This window comes from Phodopus roborovskii, unplaced genomic scaffold, assembly GCF_943737965.1.
Source record: "Phodopus roborovskii unplaced genomic scaffold, PHOROB, whole genome shotgun sequence".
In the NCBI taxonomy this organism is placed as follows: Eukaryota; Metazoa; Chordata; class Mammalia; order Rodentia; family Cricetidae; genus Phodopus; species Phodopus roborovskii.
Genome location: NW_026126563.1, coordinates 13,942,937 through 13,970,640, shown reverse-complemented (window position 1 = coordinate 13,970,640; position 27,704 = coordinate 13,942,937). Strand labels below are relative to the sequence as shown.

The 27,704-nt window shown below is 47.2% G+C and overlaps 1 protein-coding gene across 1 annotated transcript in view; it reads right to left on the bottom strand.

The window, feature by feature from the left end:
* Window positions 1-27,704, bottom strand: part of Lama3 (laminin subunit alpha 3) — a 197,625-nt gene that overhangs the window by 84,530 nt on the left and 85,391 nt on the right. Inside the window, exons 24-34 of the mRNA XM_051202047.1 lie at window positions 27,482-27,579; window positions 26,845-26,998; window positions 23,607-23,767; window positions 20,540-20,648; window positions 18,964-19,061; window positions 17,294-17,438; window positions 13,414-13,540; window positions 13,116-13,255; window positions 10,892-11,007; window positions 9,679-9,890; window positions 8,648-8,852 (exon numbers count right to left, since the gene is read on the bottom strand). Coding sequence (XP_051058004.1) covers window positions 8,648-8,852; window positions 9,679-9,890; window positions 10,892-11,007; window positions 13,116-13,255; window positions 13,414-13,540; window positions 17,294-17,438; window positions 18,964-19,061; window positions 20,540-20,648; window positions 23,607-23,767; window positions 26,845-26,998; window positions 27,482-27,579 — 1,565 coding nt within the window. The remainder of the gene's footprint in view (window positions 1-8,647; window positions 8,853-9,678; window positions 9,891-10,891; window positions 11,008-13,115; window positions 13,256-13,413; window positions 13,541-17,293; window positions 17,439-18,963; window positions 19,062-20,539; window positions 20,649-23,606; window positions 23,768-26,844; window positions 26,999-27,481; window positions 27,580-27,704) is intronic.

Below are 27,704 nucleotides of genomic sequence, written 5' to 3'. Positions count from 1 at the left end.
GGGACTTCTGTCTTCTTCGAGATGAGGAAAATGAAGACCCCAGGTTTCCAGCTCAGGGTTAGGCTGGATCTCAGACCCTGTGGAGGTCAAGGAAAAATGAATCAGTGAGTAGCAGATCGTGGGCAGGAAGTGGCCAAGAGAAACAGATGGCAAGAGGAGACATCCGGGGTAAGACCAGAAGAGATGCATCGTGAGTGCCTGAGCCCCATGGACACTGATTTGCCATTCACCAGAAAATATAAGTGACTCACGGGATGAACAAGAAAAGGAGGATCAGAGGGACAAGAAACCCCCGAGGGACTCACCATGCAGGGACAGGGAAAGGCGGCCATGTCTCAGTCCCTCGTCCCATACCTAAGTGAGATCAGCTGCTTTCTAATCAAATATCTGCTTGTAACCACAGAAAGGATTTGTTATTAACAGTGAGAACTCGGAGGCAAGCAGCTTTAAGCTCCAGTCCTCTGTGCAGGGGGGTAATGAGAAAAGTCATCCTTTTTACAGCAGTTTCTCCACATCTGTGAAAATGGATTGTGACATTAAATAAGACACTATGAGTGAGATCCTTGGGACAGTGCCTTGCACGCACTGATGTATCTCTGTGATGATTCCTGCTTAACCCTGGCCTCGGGGAGCACAGGGCTCCGTTTGCACCCACACACCTGAAAAGGTGAAGCCAGCATCACCAGGAAGGCCCTGCTGACAATTCCAGTGTCAGATCAGCTCTTCAGGCCTGGCCAGCTCACATCCTCATTGTCTAACACTGCAGACGTTGTCTTAAAAACACACCTTGGTCAATCTAGGTGTGAAGTGGGAGTTACCTCTAGAACCACGCAGGCAGAGTTCACTTTAGTACAGGGCATAAGAAGCCTTGAAAGGGGATGAGGGATATATCAGAGAAGCTTGGTAAGTTATGGACCCTCTCTCTCTCTCTCTCTCTCTCTCTCTCTCTCTCTCTCTCTCTCACACACACACACACACACACACACACACACACGCATACAACCTACACACATATATATTCTACACACAACCTACACACACCCTATACACACATTCTACATATACACCCTACACACACGCAAACACACACACACCCCTTATACATACACAACTGGCTTTCACTATCAAAAGGCTTCTAGACCCCAGGCTAATAAAACCCAATCTAGTCTTACAAAATTCAAATTAAATTCAATCAGATATCCAAGAAAAAAAAATCTAGAGCCTGTTTTCAGAACCTGAAGAGGCATCAGGCACAGAATATAAAATCCTGGTGGTTCACAGTGCAAATAGAAAATGCCATGTAGCAATTACCTTTGTATAACCGTGTCTAAAATACTTGACAGAAGTGACTTATGGGAGTGACACCTGTTTGAATCATGGTTTCAGAGGGGCTGGCCTGTCACAGCAGAGAAGGCTGGCACAGCCGCTTGGTGGGTGGAGGCGGGGTGCTGTTTACATCCTGGCTGGCAGGAAGTAGAGTGCAGGGCATGGACCAAGGGCTGAGTACCCCCTTCCCAGTCCCGCCCTTCTGCTCCAGTTCCTACAGGTTCTACTAGCTGGGGAGCAAGAGCTCAGAAACACGGATGTGTGGGGCCATTTCAGATTCAAACCGTACTGTTTAACTACGCACGATCGGAAAGGGGACCCTTAGACCAGCAGGAGGACTCCGGAGACGGCCTGACTTCGACATGGTGGCCCTTCCTCTCTCGCATGGTAATGAGGACCCTGGAGGGAGAGGGACAGTGCTGCTGCTGTAAAATGGGCCTCGTCCCAAGGTCTTTTTGCAAACATGCAGGGCTCTGGCTGCATGAACTGAATGTCGGTGCCCAGCTGCGCAGTGGGTACCTTCAGTCCAGCTTATATGTAGTAGCTGAGTATTTCTGAGCTGTGGCCAAGCATCCTGCAGCAGAACCTGCACCTCTGTGGATGCTTGCAGCATCTAGAGACCACACCCAGCTATGCTGGACCGAATTCCATCGGATTAATCGTCATCATAGTTTCTTTTTCAGTTGCTATGATAGACACCTCCACAAAAGCAACTTAAGGGGCAAAGAGTTTACTCTGGTTCACAGGGAGCAGGGAGCCATTCCATCATGGGAGACATGGCTTCGGGCATAGAGTCATGGAGGTAGGAGCAGAAGGCTGGTCGGCCATGGAACCCCTGAGTAGTGGGGTTGGGCTACACAACTTCAAGGCCTACCTCCATCAGTCCACTTCTTCCAGTGAGACTCAGTCTCCTAAAGGTCCCACGCCTTCCCAAACAAGTGTGCAGACACCTGAGCCTACAGGGGACATTTCCCATTCCAACAACAGCATCAGATACTGTGGGGCCATCCTGCTCCACTTACAGCAAGGTCCAATGGCAGGGTCTGGAGGAAGGAGGCATGCTGTTGGAGCACCGCCGTACAGTTTCAGTTTGCTGGAAAAGGAAGGCATGGGTGCATGCTCCAGGTAGGGCAGCTGTGGGAGGGGCTGGCTCAGAGAAGACAGAGGAGAAAGAAGTAAAAGCGATCTCTCTGTCTGTGTCTCTCTGTCTGTCTCTGACTCTCTCTGCCTGTTGACTTCAGACCCTTGTGAGAGAATACTGCCTTTTTGTTATTAAACACTGCAGTCCCCTTCATATGATGCTCACATCAAACTCCAGCTTCAACCTATAGCCCAAAGTTTACCATGCCATTCATTCCCTCATTTGAGAGCTATCGATGGCTTCTACATTTTACTTCTGTGTGTCAGGGAGCTTGGGGGGGGGGCACAAGGCTGAACAAGCCAGTCTTGACATCAGCACAGTTTCACATGGGAATTTAAGGGATTAAGTAATAATGGTGTGAGAGATAGGATTACTGAACATTAAGCTTGCTTGTGTTAAAAGAAAATGGTGGGACTTGTGGGCCTCTGTGACTTGTGGGCCTCATTCTTTCAGTTTGAAACACACAGTCTTTGAAGGATACGTATAATCTGAAGGTGACAGAGGAGGGACAGAGGGCTCTCGTGGCTGGGGAAGTGAATGTATACAGAGCTTCTAGAGAAGGCGGCAACTCAGAAGAGAGGGTGAGGTAGGTTAGAGCAGGTTCAAGCCAGACTGCTATGGAAGACTGGCCCCGATGCCTGAGGCAGTGGGAAACCAAGGAAGGTTCTGATGGAGAAGCCGTACGACGGAAGTGGCAGTGTGTAGTCGCACGTCACCAGAGGGTCCCACACACAGCATGGCTGCACTCACGATGCCAGCATTCACAACGTGAACATAATCGAAACACTGGACCCAAAATGAAGCATTAGATAAAGGCCGAGCAATTCAAAAACTACAGTCATTGTGAAAACCAGCACGAGTGTCCATCAAAAAACCTCAGTTCGGTTTATGTGCAAAGGAAATGCCAGGGGTGTGTCACAGCGACAGCTCCATGCCCACCGTCACTGCAGTGCTATTTACAGCTACCAAACAGCCACAATCAAGCTGTGTGCCCATCAGGGGATGAATGGATAAAGGACATGTGGCAGATATACAGAGCGGAATGCTAGCCGGCTGTGAAACCCTGTCATTTATATAATACACGGACAGGAGGGAACTGTGCTAAGTGAATTAAGCCATACACACAAGTCAAATATGGCACGACCTTACTCATATATGAAAATCTAAAACTGTAGAGCTCATAGACGTTGAATGCAGAGTAGAGTAGTGATTATTAGAGGCTGGGGAGGGCTAAGATTAGGGCTGAGAGAAGTGTAGTCAACAGGTAAAGCGTTAGAGTTGTATAAGAAGGAGAAAACTGTGTTTCACTCAAAGCAACCAAAAGAGGAAAAATTCTGAATATACTTAACACGCTTAGTATGGTATCTGTGCTAATTACCCAGACTTAATCATTATACAACGTTATGGGTTGAAACAGTGTTTTCATAAGCATACATATATCACTTAATATAATCAGTAAATGTCATTTTAGGTGTGCTCAAACATTTACAATAAAGATTCCAAAAGGCAATGCGGTCAGAAACATGCATTTATCAGTACTGTTATGAAGTAACAGCATTATATACCAGTGAGAACTCTGGGGGAACAGATATTAAAATCCTAGCACAGTTGTGAACTAGCACATTCCTATTAAATTAGGGATCCCAACGCTCCCTAGAGAAATATGTAAGGTCAGCCTGACTCTAGGGTGTGTTTAAGGTACATTCAGCCAGACTTTAGAAAGGAAGTTTCCCTTTCCTTCCCTGTTGTCGGGGTACCATCCAACTCCTTAAGACAGTTGTTTGCTTACTTGAAGGAGTGAACAAATGAGTCTGAAGGAGAGCCAATCAGGAGAGCGCCACTCTTGGGTCAGCATGAAGTGGTACAGGGTAATAGCCAGCAGGAAGGACAGACTCATCTCCCTGTCCCTCCATATCTCCATATCCACCCTCCCCCTCCAAAGAAACAAATGAACAATCTCGCTGTGTAGCTGAAGTGTGTCACGATGTGTCACAGTATATGCTTTGCCCAAACCGTTTACTTGCAAATATTCACTGCAATGAGTCACTGGTCTGGCTCGAGGCCTTTGGCCTCTGCTAACCCTTCAGTATCGGATCCTCACCTGGACTCCTCTGAGATATCCTGCTGTTGCCCTGTATCATGGAGATCCTGCTGCTTTGGTTCTGCAGACATACATCAGATGGCTCACAAATACCTGTAACCACAGCTCCAAGGGATTCAATAACCTCTCTGGGTATTGGCATATGTACCTATACTCATACTGACTCACACACAATACAATCAAATCTTTAAATTCTTTTCCCATTATATATATGAGAAGGAAGGAGCCCAGGGCTTCAGGAGACATAGTCCTAAGTAAAGCCAGTCAGAGAATCCGGTGAGTTGATTTGTAGTGAAGACTGGAAGGAGTGAGGGTCAGGAGGGGAGTGTGTATCTGAGAGGTGCTCAGGAGTGGAGGGAGCTAAGTCCAGAAGGAGACAGCACAGGAAGAGGTAGACAGCCAAGGCCTCACCATGGGGGGATGGGAGGCAGAGCACTGCGGTTCTACAGGAGGCCAAAGGAGAGCTCAGGTTTGCTTACGGTCACCCAAACAGTGGGTGGCCGAGGCAGGACATGCCCTGCTATAAAATCAGGCCACACTGTTCTTCACTGAGGACTGGGGAAGGGGAAACAGCCTGAGAATGGTCATTCCAGGCATGAAAGACAGATGTCACAGGACAAGAAAGACGACAACAGGAGTGTGTGAGACCCTTACCTTCCCTGGCGACTATATTGCCTGGCGTCCCATTCCTATTATTTGATCAGTCATCAAAGGCATCGCCTTCCCAGGCTGCTAAGCCTGGCTGGAAGCTCTTCTGCCCCAAGCATGCCAAGCCTTCTGGGATTCCATTCCTCCATCTTACAAGGCTGTCCATCTGTGAGGGGCGGCTGAGATGCAGTCTTTCCTACAGCCTTCTCTGGAAAAGCGCCTGGGACACCTGTCTCCATGGCATCCACCTGATGTTCATGGTGGAGGGGCATCTCCTTAATCCACCCTAAAATAGCTTGAGGGTGAGTCCCATCATGGCAGTTTCTAAAGGCAGTGGTCTGGTGAAGGGAGATGTCATTCTGTATATGTTTCTCATACTGGTTAATAATAAAGCACTGTTGGCCAATAGGAAAGGAAGATAGGAGGGACTAGGAGACAAGGAGGAAATAGGAAGTAGTAAGGAGGAGTCAAGATGGAGAGTCGGGAGAAAGCAGTATGCAGCAGCCGGCTCCCGGTAAGAAGACCACGTGGAAATACATAGATTAACACAAATGGGTTAATACTTAAGACAGAGCTAGCCGATAAGAAAGTAGTAACTGGCCAACAGTATATCAAATACAGAGTCCCTATGCGTTATTTGGGGCTGGTGGCGCTACAGCAGGACAAGACCAGCGGTGGCGGGAGGAAAAAACCATACTCCTTACAGTCTGGCTTCCATGTTTCTACCACAGGTTGGAAAATTCTCTGAGGAAATTATAACCCATTGGAACATTTCAAGAGCCCAATAGTATTCATTTTCCATTACTGGAAACAGATAAACTATATTTCTCCTATTATTCAAATTCATTAAATCTGCTTTATATTGCTACAAAAGTCATTGTGAGAACTTCAATCTGTTGGTGTTGGCCAGATAGACTGGCCTAGAGCTGACCCAATATCCTCTGGATGCCATCAGAGGCTGAGCAAGGAAATAAGATCAGGAGTTTTAACTCTAGAAGCACAATCAGAGATGATTTTGCCAAATTTTATGCATTGGGAACTGGGACCCAGGATGGCAGAGTGACCTGTCCAGCGCCTTCCAGGTAGTTACTCTGTTATCAAAGTAGATTGAAAACTCAGCTTCCAATAAGTTATTCCTAATTTCCCTAAAATTGCAGCACAGTTCATAATGGAATAAAATTTGAGCATTGCAGATGGTTACAATTATTTACTAACTCACTTTTAAATAGATTAATATCTGTAAACAGCCTGACTTGGCAGAAAGGGCAAACTTCACAGTCAGTTGGCAGCAAACACAGCATAAAATGCTGATTTTTAAGCGTTGTGGTTTGTGGTTGATTATACAGTTCCCAGGGAGCCTTGACTTGCTGAGGAAAGATGTGTTTTTCCTTTTGGCTGTAAACACCAAGTATCACCAACCCATTTTTTTACTCAAGCTTTAGATGTCCCTAAGCACAGTCCTCCTTGCTGCCATCTGGAAATTTCCTGATGCACAGGAAAGAAGTACAAAAAAAAATCTTTTAAGAGAGGAGGGAGATGGTTCAGTGGGCAAAGTGCCTGCCATGCAAGCAAGAAATCCCAAGTTCAGATCCCTAGCACCCACAGAAGCCAGATGGGGCAGTGTGCATATGTAAACCAGTATGAGGATTGCGTGGAGACAGACAGGCTGGTTAGCCTTGCCAGGTGGCTAAAGTTCAGTTCAATGGGAAACAGGATTTCCAAAAGTAACATGCACAGTGACCAAGAAGGCACTTCTGGACACACACACACACACACACACACACACACACACACACACACAACTCACATTTATCAGAAAACCTATAAACTCCATACACACAAAAAATTCATGAAAAATTGTAAATAAGTATTATTTTAAGTAATTAAATGTCTGTTTCTGTATAAATATTGGAATATGTGCAATTTACGGTATGTAGGAAACTGCTAAAGTTGTTTTGTTGCTGTTTTTTTTTTTTTTTTTTTTTTTTTATGTTATCTGCCAAAGCTTCCTTTAGGACGAAGCCATTTATTTAATCACGTACTGGTGTGTGTTCCCATCAGGTGATGCAGTTTCTGACAATTTGTCAAAGTGCGCTGTTCCATATTTTATTTGAGCACGACGCCCGTCACTTATGTCCCAATTCCAGGCAGAACTGTATGACGTGCCTTACTCCCAAGTTAAGAAATTTCTAGTCAGTTAAATTATCATTGCTGGAAGTGGGTACTTAAAATCCTCAGGACATTTTCCTAAAATACTATGCAGTGGCCAACCCATCTCTCACCTCCTGCTGCTTAACAGTTTAAGTTTTTCAAGCCCCTCTTCCCCTTTGTCAGCAGCACCAGGAAACTCGGGTTCTCCACCAGTGGTGAGGGTTGGACTGAGCGTCCTGCTTCCCTCCCCATCTGAACATCCGCTCTCCAGCCTGCCACTTCTCAGTGCCTTTGCTTCCTATGATTAAGCCTAGGACTCGCTTCTCTCTCAACTTCCCTACAGTGACTCCCTACCGGAAGGAGCCGGGAGAGCTGGTGAAGAGCTCTTCCTAGGAAAGTGAACCATTGCTGTAATGGAGAGCTGAACTGTGTCCACCAAAGGTGTGAGCACGCATTCCAGTTCTAATTCCCAGTTCCCACGATGGGCTGTTACCTGGAAATAGTCTTTGTAGATGTAATTAAGATGGAGCTATCCTAGAATTTGCTGGTTATTAAGCCGCCCTGCCTGGTGTCCTTATAACAAACATACGGAGAGTGAAATCCTTAGCAGTGAATGAAAGGATAAGCAGGCTGAGCGCTGGAATTCATCAACCCCTGCTTCCTGGCTTCAGATGCCTGGGAGTAGCCACTTGGAGAGCCTCCCGCCATGCCTTCCTCAGCGTAATGGACTGTATTCCCAAACCCAACCCCTTTCTCTTCTAACTTACAAATAACTAATGTAGCCACCATTTCTCAGTTATTGTGAGCCGGACCACGGTGGTTCCTGAAGATGGCCAACCCTGCCTGGTTCCCCGCAACCCATAAACCCTGCTTTGAAGGCCTGTGGTGGCTGATTACACCAGCTTGACACAGTCTAGAGTCACCTGGGAAGGCGGTCTCGAGGGACTGTCTAGACCAGGTCGAACCCTTTTCCAGATGACTCTACATTACGCCAAGGGGACACTCAAACTACCAAGACAGTGGTATCACGGCACACACGCATATAGCACAGTCCTGTCATGACAACATATTGGGGTAAGTGGCTTTGAGGTAACTGGTACTCCCCACCTGGGCCTCTGCATGGCCGACCTAAATATGGATGGACCAACCAAGTCACCCATCAAAATACATTCTTGCTGGGAAGCTCCATCCCAAGGCCATCAGCGTGCAGGTGAGGAGTGAAGGACAGTGACCAACATATGCACCAATGGCACCTGATTGTCTCATGTACCACAGCTCACCTGCACTGTCCGCTGTCCCTGTCACACTCAGAGATGGCCACCTCGATGGTGCCCTTCCTGGAGCAATTGCAGGCTTCACAGCCAGCCGTGGGGTGGAAGTTGAAGGAATTCACCTCACAGACCTCACACTGGGGCCGGACTGTGCGGGGCGGGCAGAGACACTTCCCTGTCACCTCTTCACAAAGGCGTCTGCCACAATTACACGCTGCCAGGGGATAAAGAGACACCGTATGAGAGTTGAACTATACAAACCGTTGGGTTTGCCATGCATGTTTTCCTTCCCCTTCTGTACTGGTGTTTTTGTCCACGGTCATCTGAGGTAACCATACCAAGGACTTCCAGGAGATAACAGTGTGAAGCCCCCGAGTGAGGAGCAGCTGGGCTAACGGGTTACACACTCCATGAACCTATCAGGCTACCGGCATCTCATTCTAACTCGGGGCTCCTGTTCAACAGAAGGCTCTAGAAGGCAGCAAATAGTGACTGTTGAAGATATTCTGAAGTAGCTCCCAAAGCCCTGTGGCTCCAGGACCCATGGTCGGCACACTACATATGCAGTAGTGACATTGTTCTTCAGACAGACTGGTCCCCTTGTGTTCTCAGAACCACTTAAGGCATGGGCTGAGCCAAGGCATCAGGCCACAGGGTAGTTCTTAAGTAAAAATACAGGGTTTCTCATTTAGTAATATACCCATGAGACCTTGAATGTCCTGTGTAAACTGAGCTTTCTTTGGGCCACACAACCCCAAAGGACTTTTGAGAGGAAGGGGCCCAAGCCTTCCACATGATAAGTGTACACTCACTTTTATATTGACAGCCTAGAGCCTCGCCGTTCAGCCTACAGCTTGTAGACATGTGGCATGAGAAAGCCTGGATGTCCAGTTTTAGGCCCAGACTATGTGTGTAGAATCAGGACTTCATCATAAGCCCCAAGGTGTATGTCCACGATGGTACCTGAGAAGTCCTGCCATGCATGAGCACCATCCTCTGGGGACCAGAGAAGGCCTCAGAAGCCGGGCAGTGCTACTCACGCTTGCAGTGTGGGAATCCGTAGAAGCCCGCTGCACAGCGGGTGCACTGCCTCCCGATGACGTTGGGCCGGCAAGGGCACTGCCCACCCTCGGGACTGCAGTGACGGCTGGCAGCTCCAGCAGGGTGGCACTCACAAGGCAGGGCACCGTTATGGTAAAAGGCGACCAGGGACCTTGCAGAATTCTTACAGAATGCAGAGGCTGCCTGCGGACTGAGAACAGATAAGTCAAGGTGACAGCCTGGGGTAGTCTGGGATACGTGTCTATCCTCAACTTCCCTTTCCTACTGCTTCCACCCTGGCGGCATCTTTTGGGCAGGGGGGTGGGCACTGAGCACTGGAGTTTGGGGAATTTACCCCACTGTGGATTTAGCCAGTGACAGCCACCCTGTCCCCAACATCTGCCCCAGGAGAGGGCATCACAGGAACGGCCAATGGGAACATGGTGGTGCTGCAGCTGCAGGATGAACTCTACGGTATGTAGTACAGCTCATGGAAAGATAACAGAGACTAGACGATGTGCTAAATGTCAACTACATCTCAGCCTCACAGCCATCCAGCAGGTTGGGTCATTTCACAGGTAAGGGACCTTAGTTGTAGGGTGACATTCCTGAGGACGAGATGTCATTTAAATCCACGGTGGTTTGGCTCTGAGGCTTTAGCTTTGACTCCACTGTGCAAGAGGGGAGACTGCCTCTAGAGCTCCTGGCTCCTTCTAGAAACTTCTCAGGGGCACTGGGTTCCACAGCAGAGCATGTATTGGGTCTGGCATGCTCTCAGCACTCAGGGATGAGAGAAGACAAGGCACAGAGGACGCATCTCTGGACAGTCCCCATAACAGTGGGGACCTGGGCTATGTCCTTGTCAGTGGAAGACACCGTGTGTGGTATCTTTTAGGATGTACAGCAGCAAATAGGGGATTAGCAAAGGGCAAAGGGTTCTCCTAACTGGTCCCTAATCTCCAGCTGAGGGTAGGCCTCTGCTGAGTTCAAGGCTGAGTGTGGTCACCTTACTGAGAAGGTGCATGGCGAGGTGTCATAGAGTGGTGGGCACAGAGGAATGCTATCACCTTCCTGAGACCCCCAGCCTCACTACTGTCCTGGTGATGAGAAGAGGGGGCCGTGTCCGGGCCAGTCTCTCTCCAGATCTCCCTCTGTCTGGGAATGTGAGCATGCTCCATGCCTGCCAGAGCCCTCCCACAAAATGACACTCACTCAATATAAAAACTGTCTCCTCCACAATTGCTCACAAACTCGGAGGACTTGTCCACTGACGTTCTGTGAAGTATTTGGTAGTCATAATTCTCTGTGGGCACCACTAGAACCCGGACCTAAAAGAAAGCCATCAACCCATGACTAAGGCCAGCGAAGGAGGGAGAGAGGGACCCCGCATTCTTTCCTGCTTATCTGGATGCCAGCAAGATGGGATTTAGGAAGGAATTGCAGCAGCAAAGCCCAGGCGGGATAAAGGCTCAATGTAGTTGCTAGGAAACAGTGGGCATAGCAGTGGGCATAGCTCTTGATGCACCTGCTCCAAGCAGCAAGGAATATCAGTGCTGAGCGGTGGTTCATTCCAGGTACCTTGTAGACTTGCACCAGGGGTCATTGCTTTATATTTAAAGGTACATGAACTGAAGCTGCAGAACCAACAGGAAACCTGCTATGCTGAGGTTTATGGAGTACCTCTGGATTAAACGATAATGTCCTACACAGCTCACGTCTCCTGAGGTTTATGGAGTACACGTGACCCTTGGCTGGTAGCACTATGGGGAGGTCTAGGAGGTGCGGCCTTGTGGGAGATGGAGATCACTGGAGGCAGGCTTTGAGAGCCCAGTTTGCACGCACACACCCACACTCCTGCTTCCTGTTTCCTGCTTGTGGTTCGAGATGTGAGCCCTCAGCATTCTGCCCCAGCCACCATGCTTGTCACTATGCATCCATCCATGATGGGTGCTTATCCTCCGGAACCACGAGCCCAGATACACCCTTCCTTCTGTATGTGGTCCTGGCCATAGTTTTTATCACAGTAATAGAAAAGTAAGTAATACATACATTATACTGAATAACTGTAGCGTGAGCCAGTTAGTTCTCCTACACCCGCGCTATAGTGTCCAGCTATAGTACTCACAACCCCTGAGGGAACGTTCGATGTCTTTAATAACTCTTTGCCAGCTTATAGCTGACAGAGAAGCCATGTTCTCCTGTGTCCTGTAGACATCTGCTGAGCGTCATGTGCCAGGCAGGGTTCTAAGCACAGGGGATGTAAAATGAATACTGGGATCTGTAGTGATAGTATCCTCAGCAGGGGAAGGGGAGGGAGAGGGAAAGAAAGGGAAAGAGAGGGGGGGAAAAGGAGAGGGAGGGAGAGAGGGGGAGAGAGGGGGAGAAAAGGAGAGGGAGGGAGAGAGGGGGAGAGGGAGAGAGGGAGGGGGAGAGAGATGGAGAGGAAGAGAGAGCAAGGGAGAGGGGAAGAGGGGAGGGGAGTGGAAAAGGAGAGGGGGAGAGAGGGAGAGGGGGGGAGGGAGGGGGAGAGAGGGGGAGGAAGGCACAGGCACAGACTAGGGGGCCACAGAGCAGAAACCAGCAAACTCTTCCTGGTTTTCTCGACATCCTTAAGGAAAAGATGAATTAACGCTAAGCCAGACTCACTGGCCAACAGGATTTTGTCAGGTACAGATGTAGGTAGGAGATTCTAGAAAAGGGCACGAGAAAGCATTGTCAAAAAATGGCACATCTGTGAGCTTCTGAACGATGATCATGGTGAGAGAATGGCAGAGGGAGCATGGGACAGAGGCGGCATGGATGAAGTGGGCGGGAAAGACCATCAAGTCCGGAGTGAGCGAGTGGACCAGGCAGAAGCAGGTGAACAGAGCAAGGGCCTGGCTCAGAGTGAAACTGATTCCATAACAGGAGAAGCGGGAGAGACCTGGAAAGCAGGTCAGGCCAGTCAGATACCAGGCCTGGAGTTCCGGCAAGATCAAGAGTGAATTCGGAGACACCAGTGGGTGCTGTTCCTACAGAGCAGGGAACAGACTCAGGAGGAGGCATGGATGATGATCACAGGGAAATGACACAGGGGTAACACAGGGGTCTCAGAGGGGAGCCTGGGGCCACAGCAACATATGGAGACCAGGGTAAGGAAGACCACTAACAGGGGACAGGAGACAGTGACAGAATGTAGCAAAGGGGGTCAGGGCTTTAGAGAGCCGCCAGCAGGTGCAAGGAGTAAGCACAGGGTGGGGCAGGCGAGGCCTCTACTGTATCGTTCCTGCCTCCTGCCTGCCACACGGTTTCATCTTTATGGGTCTGTAAAACACAAGCGCTTCTAAAGTTATCAACCTTTCCACTAAACAGGCTTAATTCCATGGAGAAAGTATTGGCAGGAGCCTAACACATAATGGCTGACCAAGGAGCACACTGAAGGCTAAGCAGAACACACCAGTGTCAAGGACCTTCCTTCTGGAACCTTCACCGTCACCGCTACCGCTGCTTGTGAGATGTCAAACTCCACCTGGCCATCGAAGATCACTTGGTCCCGGCAGCCAAGCAAATGGGGGCAAAAGGAGGCATGGAAGGAACCTGGAGGGGAGAGATGCTGTCACATCAGGCACGTGTTGTGGCGCCTGCTCATGGCATCAGACTCATGTTGCAGAGGCTGCGGCTAACATCAGGCACGTGTTGCAGGGCCTGCTGGCGACATCAGGCACGTGTTGCGGAGCCTGCTCGAAGCTACTCACCTGACCACTGTCCCCCTCCATCCACGAACACCTCTGTGGGAAATGTTGGGTGCTCTGCTTGATAAAAGTGGATGACAAAGACATGACGGCCCAGGCGTGGTATAAGTCCTCTCAGGGTGACTTGAGTCTAAGATGAAAACAGATGTGGGACTCTCAAACCAAAGAATTTTGAAGGATTCAGACATGGGATGTGGCTATAGTTGGTTTCCACAAAAACTCCTGGTGAGACTTAATTTCTCAATGCAATGTTGAGGGTCAGGGCATCGCAATCCAGGCAAAACCTGGCCCTGCCTGCCCCTTGGGGTCCTGGCAAAATGTGTCACCTCTGTGTGGCAAGCTGTACCCTGGCTCTGTACATAAGTGCCAAGATCCCTGTTAGAGGTGAACTCCTCCTACTTCTTCTCTTTCTGTCGTTTGTTTCTTTGTTTTTTGAGGAGTCAGGTCACTGTTTCCCTGTCTCTCTGTCTCTGTCTTTCTCTCTCTCTCTGTTTCTTTCTTCTGTCTTTTCTTTCCTTTCTCCAACAAAATTTTCACGTATGTTATGTCTGCAAGTCTCTGTCTCTCGCCACCAAAGGTCCCTTCTCACCATATTCATAACACATGGTTTGAGATAAGCAGCTACATTACAGGGCCAGAGCCTTTGTGAATCAATTAAAAATACCTGCACAAGTTAATTCCTCCCTCATAGGGTGGGGTCAGTTACCTCGAGAGTGAGTTTTAGGAAGCATCAGCTGCCTTTGTCCCTCTTCTCTTGAACAAGTGATCAGTTGCTACTGGAGCACAAGCTCCGGCCATGTGGCACCTTCAGACATGTTTGATATGCCACAAGATCCTTGCCAGATACAGCTACCTGATCTTGTACTTTCCAGCCTCTAGAACCATGACCTAGGAAAACCTCTTCTTTATAAATTACCCAGCCCCAGGTATCCTGTTACAGCAACTATAAAATCAGGTTAAAAACTAAAACAAGCCAGGTATTTAAAACACAACTGCTGTTTTCCTAAAAAATCCCTCACATGGTGCTTAGAGAAGCTTTAACTTGCAATTACACACAACAAAAATTAGATGCATTATGCTGGAGAAGATGTAGAGAATGCAGAACATTCCTCTATTGCTGGTGGGAGTGCAAACTTCTACAGCTGCTATGGAAATCAGTATGTCAATTTCTCAGAAAATTAGGAATCAACCTACCTCAAGACCCTGCAATACCACTGTTGGGCATATACCCAAAGGAGGCACATTCACACCACAAGGACATTTGCTCAACTATGTTCATAGCAACATTATTTGTAATAGCCAGAACTTGGAAACAACTTAGATGCCCCTTTGCCAAAGAATGGATAAGGAAAATGTAGTACATCTACACAGTGGAATACTACTCATCAGTAAGAAACAATGGACATGCTCAAATTGGCAGGCAAATAGACAGGACTAGAAAAAAACCATCCTGAGTGAGGTAACTCAAAACCAGAAAGACAAATATAGTATGTACTCACTCATAAGTGGATACCAGACATAAAGCAAAAGATACCCAGTCTACAATCCATAACCCTAGAGAAGCTAGAACCCTCTTCCAGAAACAGATGGAAGCAGATGCAGAAATCCATAGCTAACCATGGTGTGGCTGGGACAATATATGAGGCCACTGGCGGTGGGTCCAAATGTCACTCTAATGCACAAGCTGACTTAGTGGAGCCCATTCTGTATGGAGAGACGCCTTGCTCAGCGTAGACACAGGGGTGTGGGGTAGAGGGGTGTGAGGTGTGGGGAGGTGTCTTGGTCCTGCCTGAACGAGATGATGGGACAGACTTAGTAGACTCCTAGGGGAGACCTTACCCTCTCTGAGGAGTAGATGGGAGGAGGGGGAGGAGAGGAGGGAGAGGGAGCTGGGACTTGAATTTAAAAAATTAAAAAATTAAAAAATTTAGATACAAACCAAATGCCTCTCACCTACAGAATGGAGAAACTGAGGCACGACCCTACATTTGGTTTATATTGGGGGAGCAGGCTTGGTTAATCATGTTGGAAAACTGGTGGTATTTATCAACGCCAAACACATGACATGGCAGTCACATGCCTGGGTACACGCCCAACAGAAATGCTCTGCGTGTTTGCCAAAAGGCTAGACAAGCATGCTGCCGTGGGGCTCGGTACACATGTAAGAACGAGTAGGCTTCCATGTGTGAGGAAGCTTTGGGTCCCGTGACAAATCTGCCTACCCTCCCTTCCCCAAATCAAGCCATGCCTCTTGCACCCTGTGTAGCCACAGAAAGTTAACAGGCAGCTCAGGCCTTGGAGGTCTTCGATCGGTGAGTCCCTTCTCCGTTCAGCTGCAGTCTAATCCTGCTGCCTTGAGTAAGACTTTCCTCAGGGCCTTTCTGAAGTCTACCAGCAGGCTAGGTCACACGGTGCAGAACTTAGCCCACACCCCAAAACCGTAAGGGCCAGACACTTCCCCTTCGCCCTTTAGCACTGAAGACCTCTTCCTTCGTGACGCTACCATGCTGCCTGAGGTGTGGTGTAACTCCCCCAGCATTTTGTTAACTGAAGGCCCTGACCCATTCCCTTCATGTTCTCCGTGATGGCTGTCCATCCTCCAATCTGAAGGCTTGCCTTCCACCTCAAGCTATGATGCTGTAACCATCCTAATAAAACTCCTCTGCAGGGAACTTCACCTCAGCTCCTTCCCTTCTGGGAACGTGTAACTATTTATAGCAGTTACCACTTTATACAGCTTGCCTCACACCTGGACAAGCGGCTGAGCAAACCCAGGAGGCCACACCCTCCGTGTGGGTGGAAAGTTCAAACCACACAAGCTCCAGTCTGGAGAAGGGAGCCTCATTCTGGGCTACGCCCTCTCCTGCTCCCCACCTACTACCATGCACAACAGAACTCAAAAAAAAAAAAAAAAAAAAAAAAAAAAAACAGCAACACCACCGCTGCAACAGCTGGGGAAGTCTGTCGTTCAGAACAATTTTTGTCACGCTTCTTTGTGCCCTGACCATGGCATGTGTACAGTGGCCAGAGGACAACTTCCAGGGATCTGTTCTCTCCTTCTACCAATGGCCGAGGCTGGCCAGCAAGTGCCCTTTTTTTTTAAACCATGGGGCTGTCTCGCAGGCCTCTATCCATCTTTCACGTGAGGCTTCAAGGTAGATAATCAACTTTCTAATGTAATAGCAAGACCAAGGCTTTGTTTCAGCTTTGTTCTCCTTAGCTACAAGATCTCCTATGAGAATGCCAGGCCCCAAAATTTCCTTCTACTTAAATCTGGCATTTAGATAAAAGCCAGCTTCCCTCAGGGACTTGAGAAAATAGCCCCTAGCTGCTGAAAGGATCCATTCTCCTTCTCTGTGGCACAAGGAACCTGGCTCTTCCATCAACTCATGCTGGCCTTTAGGCTCCTTCAATTACTACTCACAAGAACCCGCTATCCACCTCAAAGTCCCCATCCCAGCTCAGACTCCCCCTCCTGCCATGCACCCCATTCACTTAAAACCCTGGAAAACCCTGCCCCCACCCCTTCCAGCTTCCCACTTCACTCTCCAGAGAGACAGCCTGGGGTTTGGAATAATTTCCCTTCCCCCCCCCCCCACAGAGCAGCTCTTTTGGTTCATTACTGGACCCTTTTCCTTCAGAGAACTTGCACAATTTTCTCTCAAAGAGTATGCATTCCTAGGTGAGCCAAGAAGACCTTGTTGGGTTTACACGGTAGCATCAGATAATTCAAAATGTTGTGGTTTTTTCCTGTGATTTATTTTTTTAATGGATTATGGTAAAAAACATTTCATGACCTTACTAGAGTTCACCTCCTAGCCTAGATGATAATTGGCATTTATTGAGAACCACTGGTCCAGAAACATGTGGAGGGTGTTCCTACCTGTGGTGCCTTCAGGGTAACTCCTTTCGGGGCATCTGCAGGAGGGGGAGGCTGCTGAGGCAGGACAGAGAAAGGGCCCCCACTCCCAGCATCCAAAATTAAGGCTGTTGGAGGAGTTTCATGGGCCAGGGAAATACAGGTGACACTAAAAAATAGAACATTTTAAAATATGGTTGTATTATAACAAACAAAACCCACCATGTAACAGTCATTGGCAAAGAAACCGGTGTGGACTGCATGCCAGGGTCAATCAGAGGAAGCCCATCAAGGATGGGGATCTAGAGACCTTCTGGCGACAGTGTTAGCGCCACCTGTTGGCCAACCTTATCCCAGGCACTTGCTCAACTGGGTAGTTAACACAGAAAGAGCTTCATTTTAAAGTAAGACAAGCAAAGTAGGAATTTATTGACCCTTCCTTTTCCCAAACGGGAGTCAGTTAACCAAATGAGATCTCTCTGAAGCAGTGCCGCTCTGAGAGGGGAGAGACAAATGTGTGTTTGTTTCATCGCTAAAATGGCACTGTGCCGGAGGCTTCTAGACTCCTATGTATGCACACAAGCTTCCATGGCTGAACCTTTTCATTATTCCTGGGTCTAAGGCAAAACAACACCCCCTAAAAACCACAATGAGCACTAATTAGCTAGTTCTGATATCACAGCTCTGAGATGGATCATTATTTCTGTGGGTTTTTTTTTTTTTTTTTTAAAAGATGAGCCTAGACACGGAGATTAAAGGATTGGAACAAAGTGAGGGCTCAGAGTAGAACTGGTTGGCTGAAGTATTCCCCAGAGGCTGCTGTGTCTGTACCATGACGTATCCTTTGGGAAACCGACAGCTGGGGAGAATTACTTAGCTGCAACAGCTCTTCTTTTTCTTAAATTAAACGGAGAAAAGTTTGTGTGTGTATGTATCTGTGTATGAATACATGTGCCCATGTATGTGATGGTGTGGACGCTTGTATGTGTGAGCAGAAACAAGAAGACGGCACAGGGTATCCTTCTCTACCTATTCGGTACTTGAGGCGGGCTCTGTCCTTGACTTTGAGGCGTGTGTGCTCTTGGCTAGCCAGGAAGCCAGCAAGCCCTAGTGATCCTATCCACACCTACCCTGGAGCTGGGCTTGAGGTGTGTGCAGGATGCCCAGCCCAGCTTGTTACAGGGATGCTGTGGTCCAAACTCCAGTCGTCGAGACTGCATAGCAAGCTCTCTTAACTGCTGAGCTCTTCGCTCTTCTTAACATCCCACACTAAACATCAGTGTCTTGTCTTATGCTGCAGTTAGTCAGACGCTGAGCACCCCAAACCCTAAACCTCAGAGTTCTAAAATCCGAGACTTCCTGAGCACCACCATGATGCCCCAACTGGAAAATTCCACTGGTGACCCCACGTGACAGATCGTAATTCAAACAGAGGCACACCAGATGTACTATATGAATTTAGCTACAGGCGATATGAAAACCTTACATGTGACATACAGTTCATTTCTTGTTTAGACTGGGGTCTTATCCCCATGATATCTCATTATGTATTTGCAAATGCTCCCACATTCAAAATAATCAGGGTCCCAAGCATTTCAGAGAAGGGGCCACCAACCTGCATAAGGTGTCATACTTACATACATGACACTATTGCTCAGAGTATTGGCAAGGAAGGAAGGATGGAAACACATTACCTTGGGTTAGCAAGTGGCTCATAACTGGCAATACAGTGGACTTGAGGCCTCAAGTATTCAGTTGAGAATTCTTCAGTGGGTATAATACAAACGTGATGCTGCCGAGCAAGTAAGTAAAAACACACAGTATTCACTGGCAAAGCCAAGGCCTCGCCACACTCTTTAAAAGCAGCCATTAAGTAAAGAACTCATCCAGTAGTAAAATTGCAGGATGGCAAGCATGTAGCACCCCCATAGGAACAAATCCTTTTTCTTATTACACAGGACCGCTGACTACATTGTTGTTGGAATAATTTCACAAATCGAGAACAAAATCACGGGAAAGTTCAGGGTCAGCTCTGTCCAGGGGCCTTCGGTGCCTCTTTTTCTCTCTGACTTAGGATCGATGCTGGTGCCTGAAATGTTCCAGGAGGAAGACAGAGCGGATGGCCAAAGAGCCTGCTGTTCAAAGACATGGCTGAATCTGGAAAAGTTACCTCAGACATCAGCATACTTGGACTTTGAGGGATTTGTCTACAGCTAGTTTGGGGTCGCATAAGAAACTCAGCCATTAAAGTTTCTTTTGTTAGATTTGAAGGCAAGCTGCATTACCATCTCGATGGCAAAGTATTTTGGCAGTGACATAAACTCTGATGCATGGAGCATCACCAGGACTCGGGTGTCTCTAGGACCCAGATGGACAATGCGCCTGCCTTCAATGGAACATCCATGCTAGTCACCTTGCCCCTCAGTGACATTGGGCTATATTTCAAAGGACAAATCCACACTTAAAAGGCTGAGTCAGTCCCAGGGCAATTTCCAAAGATGAAGAGGTTTGATTCAGAGACAGAAAACCATTGATTCATAATAATAATTTTAAAAGTATGAATCCAAACTATTCTTAAATCTAAGTTTTCCCTTATTCCTGCTAGTCTGGGCACAAATATTTAAAGCACATCCCCCTGGCATTCCGCAGGTGTGATGCATGCTTGCTGCCAGCTGTAACAGGAAGCTGTCTCACACTTGGGTAATCTTAAATTCCCTGTGACAGTTCCTGTAAATTTTACAATCCCTTTCCTAGGGAGATCCCACTGTTAACCACAGTTCTGCCCATCACATGGGTGGGCATGAATGTCATTAATCTGTACAGTTTGCATTCAAATCTTAAAGGTGTATATCTAATTGATTATATAATACCTATGGAAATATTATCAATAAGCAGTTATAAAATTTAAATAGTGGAAGGAATGTTCCAAGAAACTACATAGGATAATAAAATGGGACAGAAATTAAATGATAACCAATATCGTTTCTGTACCCAGACATAATAATAAAGTAGAAAATATAATGATAAAAGGTATTTCGTTTATAATAATAATAAGCAAAGATCAATGAAATGTGACTTTTTTTTTTATACAGGCTTCAAATTTGATGCCTGAACTTTATGATGTGACAGGAAGGCTAAGCGGAGAGCAGGTAACTGCCACAGGTTGAATTTACAGATACAATGCAATTGCAGCCCAAATTTTAATAAGCTTTTGGGGAATACAGATAACAGAGGAAGGCATCTAAGTCCATGGGCTAGATGAAAGCATACCAGAAGGAATTTGGCCATGTACGCCTTGATCTGAATGTCTGCATCCGCTAATAGCTCGTACTCAGCCGTACGACTCAGGCTGTCAATCACCACACTCCTGCACAGAATGCTGCAAAAGAAAGCATTTGTCTTAGCCGGACCCCGAGGGCTCTTATGCTTTTCCTGTTTGTAACTGGGTGAACCAGAGGCTATTTCCCTGCATGACAAGTCCAAGAGGGGTCTACTATGGCCTGAGTGATCATCCAATATTCATTTTGAAATGTAATTGCCACTATGATCTGTGAAAGGTGGGTAGTGAGTGGACACTCTGCTCTGTGGGTGGATTTCTGTTCCTGTGGGAGTGGGTGGTAAGCTGTCAATGAATGATTCTGTTATAAAAGCAGACTGCCACGCCCCTGTGCACTCTTGGCTTTCCAGCTTCCACCGTGGAATGACTCAGCAAAAGCCTCCAGCAGATGCTGACTCCCAGCTCCCAGAACAGTGAGAAACAAACTTCTTTTGTTTATAAAGTACCCGGTCCATGCCATTCTGCTGTAGCAGCATAGAGAGAACTAGATTCTGACCACCATCTCCTTGGCTATAGGACCCTGCTGTACCTCTCAGGACGGCGGCCCCTGCTCTCCCTCTCCACATGGAGTGACAGAAGGCAAGGTTAGTCATTAGGAGAAGGTGTCCAGGCAGATATCTTGTAAATTTACCAATATTCTTTGAACCATTCATAATTCAAGTTACCCACCAATGGCCTTCCCACGCCCATTGGTAAGCATGGCTGGCGTTCCTAACTTGGGGGAAGGGCAAGCCAGATGGCCTTCAAGGCTGTCACTTCTCTTCCTTAGTCCCTTTCTACTTCTACCTCTGGTACCCACCCTTTCCACTCCATCAGGTGAGAAACAAATCTGAGAGCAGTTTTTAAAAGTCATCATTTTGCAACATGGAACCCATCCGACTCTGATGGGAAGCACATTAGGAAACATATTTGAGGCCATTTCCCTTTGAATACATAGAATAAGGGGCTAGTGATGGGTAAGACAATATGGCCACCGCTAATAAACACCTGAAATAATTTAGTCAAGGATGTTTAGGTAACGACTAAAAGGAGATAAAATATGTGAAGAATCAAGCAGGAGTTAATGTGCGTATGTAGAAACTTAACAGTCTGCATTTGTAAGTGCAGCTGAAGCATCCTGGGAGCTAAGTACATGGGTTCACTTGCCTTTAGTTTTACCGTCATCCTTTAAAAAGTCTCACTAAGAAACAGATGGCCATTGGTTTATGCATCATGGGTCGCCGTGATTTATTACTTCGCTACTCTGAAAAGCGATGTTCCAGCCACTGTTCGGCTGAGATGGCGTCTTTCTAACAGAGTGGTTAGAAATCACCTGACACGTGCAGGGAAAGTTCAGACCTCAGCAGGAGACTGCAAAGCTGAGCAGGCCTGTCATTTAAAACAACACTCCCACCCTTGTAGTTAGCTTGCTCCTGCCTGACCACTGTGAGCCCTGAAACAGAAAAAGGAAATACTTTGGCCCAGTAAAACTGTGCAGAGTGACTTTTCTGGGAGTGTTTAAGTATGACGCAGGCAATCTCTAATCTAATGTGATGCTGTGCTGTTCTAGCGATGGATTTGCTATGCGTACTTAGGTACGTCACGTGCCGAGGGACCGAGAATGTGACAGAGCCTCCCTCAGCACTAATCAGAAAACCCCCATGGAATCCTGCAAGGCTCCTTTCTTTCTTTAGTAAACCTGCCTGTCAGGCCAGGTATGGTGGCACATGACTATAAACCCAGCACCCAGGACACTGAGGCAGGAGGATCATGGACTCAAGGCCACCCTGGATTGCTTAACAAGACCCTGTTTTCCCAAAATAAAAACTCCTCCAATTGGGCACAGATGTTCTTGGAGTCCTTCTGGAATCATCTAGAGAGTCGCCAGATTAACTATGAATATTCCTCCATCCCCTGGCCCCCTCCTTTCAGATTCTGTGAGAAGGGATCACGCCTGTGATCTGAAAGATGGGGAGAGCCTGAAAGCTGAACTAAAAGCTGGGCTCAGATGGACAGTGAAGAACCCTGTGGCCAATACACCCAGATAGGCACAGGAGGCCTTGCCCATCAGGGAGTACACACTACAGTGGTACTGATGCCAACTGTATGTGAAACTCATATATTCAGTTAGCGATAGGCTGTCCTGAGAAACTACTTCAGCCTCATCTCATGCCTTTCAAACTCACGCACAGAGCTGAGGACACAGGCTCAGTGGGGCAGGACTTGTCTAGTATGAACATAGCACTGGGTTTGAGCCTCAACACTACACATATACCCATATATGATTCTTCATTTTGGGAATCTTCAGTCCATAAAAAAAGTCTTCAGAGGTGCATATTTAAGATCACTGGGAGCATACATTAATTCAACAGACATTTGGTGCCTATGTTAAGCTGTTTAAAGCTACTCTTTGCATACCTTGTTTTTTCATATCCCACCTAGGAAGATAGTCAGCTACTTCAAGTTATCTTGGGTTTGACGTAAAGCAACATAATAACCAGGTTAATAAAATGTTGAAGGCTGTGACCAAGAACAGGTGTGTCCACTGTAGCTTTCCACTTGTGGATCAAGGAACAACAACTTAGGTGTCATTAATTACACATTTAGTGTAGCCTGCAAATATCCTTTGTGCTGACTCTTTAATTAAAGAATGTTCTTGAAATGTTATGCAAAGGAAATCATTTATAGTAAGCCCTTGTCAATTAGTTAGCACTCTTGCGCAAAAATTTCATTAGGGTAAATTTGAGAGTCCTAAGCCACTGCTTTTACACTCAGCAGTCATCCTTAATTATGCTTGATTCTGAAGGTGGGTCCTCAAGGGAGATGTGGGCACCTGTTATATTATTTCACAATGCTGCCCACAGAGAGGCTCCCAAACCAAGCTGGGGACGTTATACCCTATACCTAGTTGCCTGGTAGTTTTCAAAGGTTGCCTCAAAAGGAAGCAAGTTCGGTGCAGTGATCACCAAAGCCCCGGGCAGATTTTGCTGCTGGAAGAATTCCGGGGCTGGGGTTCATTACCTGTACTTGCAGCTGTATATGTTCGCCTGGCCTGCCAAGGCAGACCCCGGGCCCTTCAGGTTTACATCCACCACAAAAAGCTGGTCTACCTCCGTAGCGTACTCCAGCATGATCACATAGTGGCCAATCTGTGGGACCCGCAGGCGCAGATGCAGTTCCACCTGTCAGAGAGGTGAGTAGATAGGTGGTCATCCAGACGTGGGGTGCACGGATGGTTACAGACACACTGACAAAAGCAGGGAAGACGCCCAAGCATCTGGTCATGGCTACATAGTAATCACGTGATCCTCCAAAGAGGATGAGCAGGGGCAGATGCCCTGCTAAAACTCTGAGCTGCTCAGAGAAACATTGCATGATCTCTTGTCTGGAACTTCAGAGGGTACCAAGTATTTCTGTTTTCTAAATCTGGAGATTCTGCATCTAAGGGTGTCAGTTCTCAGGGATGCTGCAGCTGCTTGTTTCTTAACAAACAACAAATACTCCCAACTTGAAGTAAAAAAAAGAAGCCCCACAGATATCACAAGAGGGGAGACCTGCTTGGGAACTCCTTAAATGTTCCTTCAAGAGAGAAGTATCAAATTAGCCAAATAAAAAACCATGTAAAAGCAGCACATGCACACTTCTTTCCCCAAGAATAACACTTGGCTTTTATACTTTCAAACCATTTTCTACGGGTGATATATGTGCTTCCCCTTTTATTTTTAAGAAAGGTGGGATGCTCTCTGCCTGTAATGACCCACAAAGCTGGAAATGTTTACTCTCTGTGCCTTTCCCTTGTGTCCAACATGAGGCAGGAGCCCGTGGTCCAAAATCCAACTGACACTAGTGTGACTTAGACCTTCTGACTTAATGTCTGTTGCCTCCATAAAATGGGGATAGCATCTCTCAACACGGTTGAATGTTAAATGAATGCATGGAGAATGTTTCAACTCCATGTGATGTATAACAAGTCCGACGGAAACATTGGTGTTTCTAATTGTAATTGGGTTGTTTTTGCTGCCATCTGTTTCCTTTTGTTCAACAGAGTTGCACAGTGTGTTGTTTTATTTATTTTTACACTTTTGTTGGTATGTACAAAGATGCACCTGCGTCACATACAAATGGAGACAAGGTCAATCTTGGGATCATTCCACAAAGGTGATCGATCCATCTTGTTTTTGTTTGTTTGTGAGAGAGGTTTCTTATTTGGCTGGAATGTACTGAGTGAGCTAGGCTGCCTTGTGAGCCCCAGAATTCTTCCTGTCTTTACCTCCTCGGCACTGATTTGACAAGCATGTGGCCCTACATGCAGCTTCTTTCACATGGGTTCTGGGGGGTTTGAACTCAGGTCCTCATGCTCTCAAGGCAAGCACTTTACCAACTGAGCCATAATTCCAGTCCCAGTATTTCATGTGCCTGCATCATTATATGCATACACAGTTTGTTTTCCGAATGGCTGCCTGGCACCATATAATATAAATGAAAATGTTAAGCTAGAGAGAAGTTGGTAGGGAAATGCACCAGTTTCACAAGCGTGGAGACCAGAGTTGGGATCCCCAGAACCCACACAAATGTCAGGTGGTTGTGGTGACCTGCCTGTAATTCCAGCCTGGGAAGACAGAGACAGGAGAAACCCAGAGCAGGCTGACCAGCAAGGGCAATCAGACAGATCAGCCCTATGTTTGACAGAGAGACCCTGTCTCCTTGAATAAGGCAGGAAAAGTGACCTGTGATGATTCTTGGCATCGATTTTGAGCTTCCATATGTATGTATACCTGAAAACATGTATACACATATCACACACACACACATGAAAATCATCTGTTGATGAGATAACATCCAATGTTATATCGCATATATAAGCACACACACACACACACACCCTTGTGCCGGTGTTTCTGTAAGATCCCTGGAAGGGGAACTATTTAGGTGTGTGTGCATATTTGATGCTTGAGCAAACCTCCCTCCTCACTGTGTAACACATCTTAACCCCAAAGCTCCAGCTCAGCCCAGCTTTACCCCCACTTAATTCAACAGCTCTCCTCTCTGCCTTCAGCAAATGTACATGTATTATCCTTCAGGACAGTGCTGAGTCACGCTACCTCCTAGAGTCTATGCTGATTTTCTATTCTTATATAATGAAAGGCTTCCCTCGGGGGAAATGTGCACTAGCTGCCCGCTCTTGACCGTTACATAGAAACATCCAGCTTTGCACGCACTTGTAGAGAAATCACTCCCACATTGTCCCCCCAGTCATCTCCAAATGAAAGCTTGTCTGTCTCCGTTGACCACACAGCACACACAGGCCAGTGACAAGTCCTCACCGGCTGTGACTTTTACCAGAACACTCTCCTAAGTCCCCACTGCTATCCCTCTGTGAGTCCTATGGCCCTGCTATCTGTTTAAAATACATTTGACGGTAAAATCAGATGAACTTGGGTAAAATGGAAATCCAATGTCTGTTGTTGGTGGTATGTATGTATGTATGTATGTATGTATGTATGTATTTTGGTGGGGTTGTCAAATCTGATGCTTTAGCAAGACCCAGAAGGATGAACTACCATCTCTGATGCCAAATGGAAATTTAAGGACAAGCCAGACAGTATTAACAAACCAGACAATATTAACCAAAGCATGAAATGGAGAGGGGGCTACTGTTGAGCATCTTCATGTGGGGTGCTGCCATGTGTGTTCTCAGTGTTGGGATGCTGTGCAAACTGTTCCAGTACATGCTTGGGTTTGCCCACATATCTCTGAGAACTCCAGGAAGAGACACAATGCCCCAGCATGCACTAACATGTCCTCCCAGCAGCCAGGCAGATGCCTAGGGTGGAACAGTTCCAGATTCCAAGCTTCACAAATTCAGCTGTTACAAATTGCTCAGCCTGTGCGGTTGGGCAGTGAGGACCTGTGGTGCCCTTTTAAGGTAAACTACGGAGCTACCGGAGGTCTTGTAAGATAGAGTCTCCTCCATTTTTTAAGAAGGACTTTGCTGTGAGTCAGGTGGGGCACGTAAACAAAATGACCCTGTGATCATCTATAGCCGCTGCTGCATCTAGCAGGTACTCAAAGAAAATGTCAACACAGCTCAGTGTGGAGAACAGTTCAGCCCCCGTTCAAGTCAGAGCACCTGCTGATCAGTACCTCCGGAACCCCCTTCTGGCTCTCTGGGATTTGAGAAGCAACCTTGGCTAAGCATTCAGCACTCACAAATGGAAAGATAGCATGAGCTTTGACAGGAAGAAAAGGGTTGCCCCACCTCTCTCCCACTGAGGTCCACCATGGCTGGGTGTGCGGAAGTGGGCTGCCTCATTACCACAGGTCTCAGCTCCCCATCCATCAGGAAGTGTCTCGCCTCACAAGCCAAGGCACAGGAGAACCGCGTCACTGGTAAATGCTGGTAAAGCAAACAACTTCAAGACAACAAAATACAAAGGTTACCGCATGAACACGATGCACAGTACAGCAGAACACTGCAGGGACTCAGCGGTCCAGTCACCGAGGCATCCTTGCATCATGCTTTCAACAAAGTGGACACCAAAGGCTTGGAGCAGTAAGTTTTCCATGCAGGAAAGGAAGAAACGAGGTCTAAGAACATGCCCTCCATTTTACGTTGTTGCCCTGGTCTGATGCATGACCCTGAGATGACTTAGATACACTGCAGCATTCCAATGCACAAGATGGTAGCCACTCCTAATCCAGCTGTGGCATGCAATGTGTGTGGAGAGTCTTACTGAGTAAGGTTCAGAATGAACAATTCACAAGGAAACTACAAGTCAGGCTGCCCTGTAACCATTGACATTGAAAGGCCCACCAACACGATCCTCAGTATTTAAGGCTCATTCAGAGGAGTCTGGTGTCATTGAGGCTGCAACCCCTCCCCACCCTGTACTAACTTGTCCTGGGAAGGTCCTGTGTGAGCGCATGGTTCTGTGACTGGTACTTGCAGAGCGAGTGCTTCATAGTAGTCCCGGGGAAGTAGCACCAGGTAATCCTAGCAAATGAAGACCATGAGGAGTGTTATTCATCATCGAGTAAGCCTGCCTTGGTAATAACATGACCAAATGTGTTTGCTAAATGAATAATGCCCCAGGGAAGTCCCTGACGAACTTCAACTTC